Source organism: Mandrillus leucophaeus, unplaced genomic scaffold, assembly GCF_000951045.1.
Source record: "Mandrillus leucophaeus isolate KB7577 unplaced genomic scaffold, Mleu.le_1.0 Scaffold1260, whole genome shotgun sequence".
NCBI classification, from domain to species: Eukaryota; Metazoa; Chordata; class Mammalia; order Primates; family Cercopithecidae; genus Mandrillus; species Mandrillus leucophaeus.
In genome coordinates, this window is record NW_012100988.1 from 50,029 (window position 1) to 52,277 (window position 2,249).

General features: G+C 47.7%; 1 protein-coding gene across 1 annotated transcript in view; it reads left to right on the forward strand.

Moving 5' to 3' along the window:
• LOC105533558 (maltase-glucoamylase, intestinal-like) overlaps window positions 1-2,249 on the forward strand; it is a 73,428-nt gene that overhangs the window by 26,368 nt on the left and 44,811 nt on the right. The window contains exons 8-12 of the mRNA XM_011972031.1: window positions 184-271; window positions 700-838; window positions 1,641-1,774; window positions 1,893-1,927; window positions 2,020-2,136. Coding sequence (XP_011827421.1) covers window positions 184-271; window positions 700-838; window positions 1,641-1,774; window positions 1,893-1,927; window positions 2,020-2,136 — 513 coding nt within the window. The remainder of the gene's footprint in view (window positions 1-183; window positions 272-699; window positions 839-1,640; window positions 1,775-1,892; window positions 1,928-2,019; window positions 2,137-2,249) is intronic.

Genomic DNA, 2,249 nt, shown 5'->3' on the forward strand with positions numbered 1-2,249 from the left:
TCATTCTGTAGGAGTGAATTAATCTTTCCAGCCAGTTCTCACCAGGATTTGATGAAGTTCCCAGGGCTGGCATCTACAGGGATTACTGGCTGTTGAACAATTTATTCACTGCTTCCTTGGCTCAGAATTGGCTGGACATAATTATCTTAAAGAGTGAGGTATGTCTGTGTTTGGCATTTCTAGGATATGAATGAACCAACAAACTTCATGAATGGAGCAGTTTCTCCAGGCTGCAGGGACGCCTCTCTGAACCGCCCTCCCTACATGCCACGTAAGAACCCTTGGTCTCCTTGACTGGCAGAGCTAGGACTGGAAGGATGACCACTGGAGGAGCCCAGAAGCCAGGGTTGTGCCTGCACAGCTCAGGGCACATCCTCATGGTTGCTGTGGTTTACTGGGGACCAGAGACAAAAACGCTGCACTTGCTTTACCCAGATGGGCATGTGCAAGTGATTAGATTCATTGAGCAAATTTCCTGAAATTTGTCCAGAAAGCACTTAGCAGTGCTCATGCCACAAAGGATTCTCACAACTAGGTTTCTTAGTTTTTCGGCTTGTGTGAATTCCATCACAGGAATTTCTAGTGTCATCAATGGGTGGGAATTATTGGCTTCCCCTTATGATGGAGCTGATGGACTTTGGAGTTACACTTGGGTTCATATCTTGGCTGGATTTCACCTCACCAGTTCTTCCTTCTCAGATTTGGAGTCCAGGGACAGGGGCCTGAGCAGCAAGACCCTGTGCATGGAGAGTCAGCAGATCCTCCCAGACGGCTCCCCGGTGCAGCACTACAACGTGCACAACCTGTACGGGTGGTCCCAGACCAGACCCACATACGAGTGAGTCTCTCCTTTTCCAGCTGTCTCAACCCAGAGGGATTGCCGCGGACTGACATAGCCACCCTAGTTTTCTTTCATTCCCATTCTAAGGGTTAAGAAGATTCTCATGACAACCGTGTAATGATTCTTATTAAACAAATACTCATTGACGTGGAGCCAGGCCCTCTGATGAAAAGGAGGAGGACAGATTTAAATAAGACATGGTCCCACCAGTGAAAAACTTAATGATCCTGGTGGGAACGACACACATAGAGACACCATAATGATCACACAGGGCAGCCGGTGGTGCAATAGTTTTAGTTACAGGAGGTGAAAGGAACACAGAGACTGGGCATCTCTCGCCTTTATTTCAAAAGTGAATCATATTTTCAGATTTTTATTTTTGGCCATTCTTGGTGGAGGGTAACTGTTATTCTATGAAATTAACACAGTCCCCTTTGCAAGCTCAACGAATGGTATGAATTCTTCTAAGGACAGTCTCATGATATTCACTGTGTTCCTCCTCAAATATAGAAAACTACGTATTGAGGAAATCAATAGCAAGATTTAGTAAAACCTTACTATTTTTGGCCACTCCAGTGAGTTTGCTACAGTGAAGTTCTTTGTAAAGCACTGTGAGAACACGTGACTCGTTATCTCCATTATCTGGGATCAGTGGGGCCCCCATTGCAGCTCAGATTCCCATGTTCCCTCCAATCACGCAGCAAACATTGACTAGGCTCAAGGGCTCTGGGAGCAGAAGCTCTCTGGCCTTTGCTCCCTGACCATGCCCTCAGTTCACCTCCTGTTGCCCTCCAACCAGAGCCATGCAGGAGGTGACAGGACAGCGAGGGGTCCTCATCAGCCGCTCCACATTTCCGTCTTCTGGCCGCTGGGCAGGACATTGGCTGGGAGACAACACGGCCGCGTGGGATCAGCTGAAGAAATCTATCATTGGTGCGTGGCTCCTTCCCAGGACCTGTGCCGGTAGGGCAAGGAGTTGGGATCTTTGGGGAAGAGGTGAGGAGGCGGGTGGTGAGAGCCTGGTGTGACACTGCTGTGCTTCTCATTGCAGGCATGATGGAGTTCAGCCTCTTTGGCATATCCTATGTGAGTGTCCTTGGGATCCTCCTAAGCACCAAGAAGGTGGGGACATCTTTCAGAAATCATCAGCAGGCTTGTTTTGTTTTCTCTTGTTTCAGACAGGAGCAGATATCTGTGGATTTTTTCAAGATGCTGAATATGAGATGTGTGTTCGCTGGATGCAGCTGGGGGCCTTTTACCCCTTCTCAAGAAACCATAACACCATTGGGACCAGGGTAGGACAGTGGCTTCTGCCTCCAGTGTCGTGTGTCACTAGAAATACAATCTCCATTTCTGAGCTAAAATTAACGCAGTTTGTATTTCTTGGGATATCTTTTAAAAAATTGTG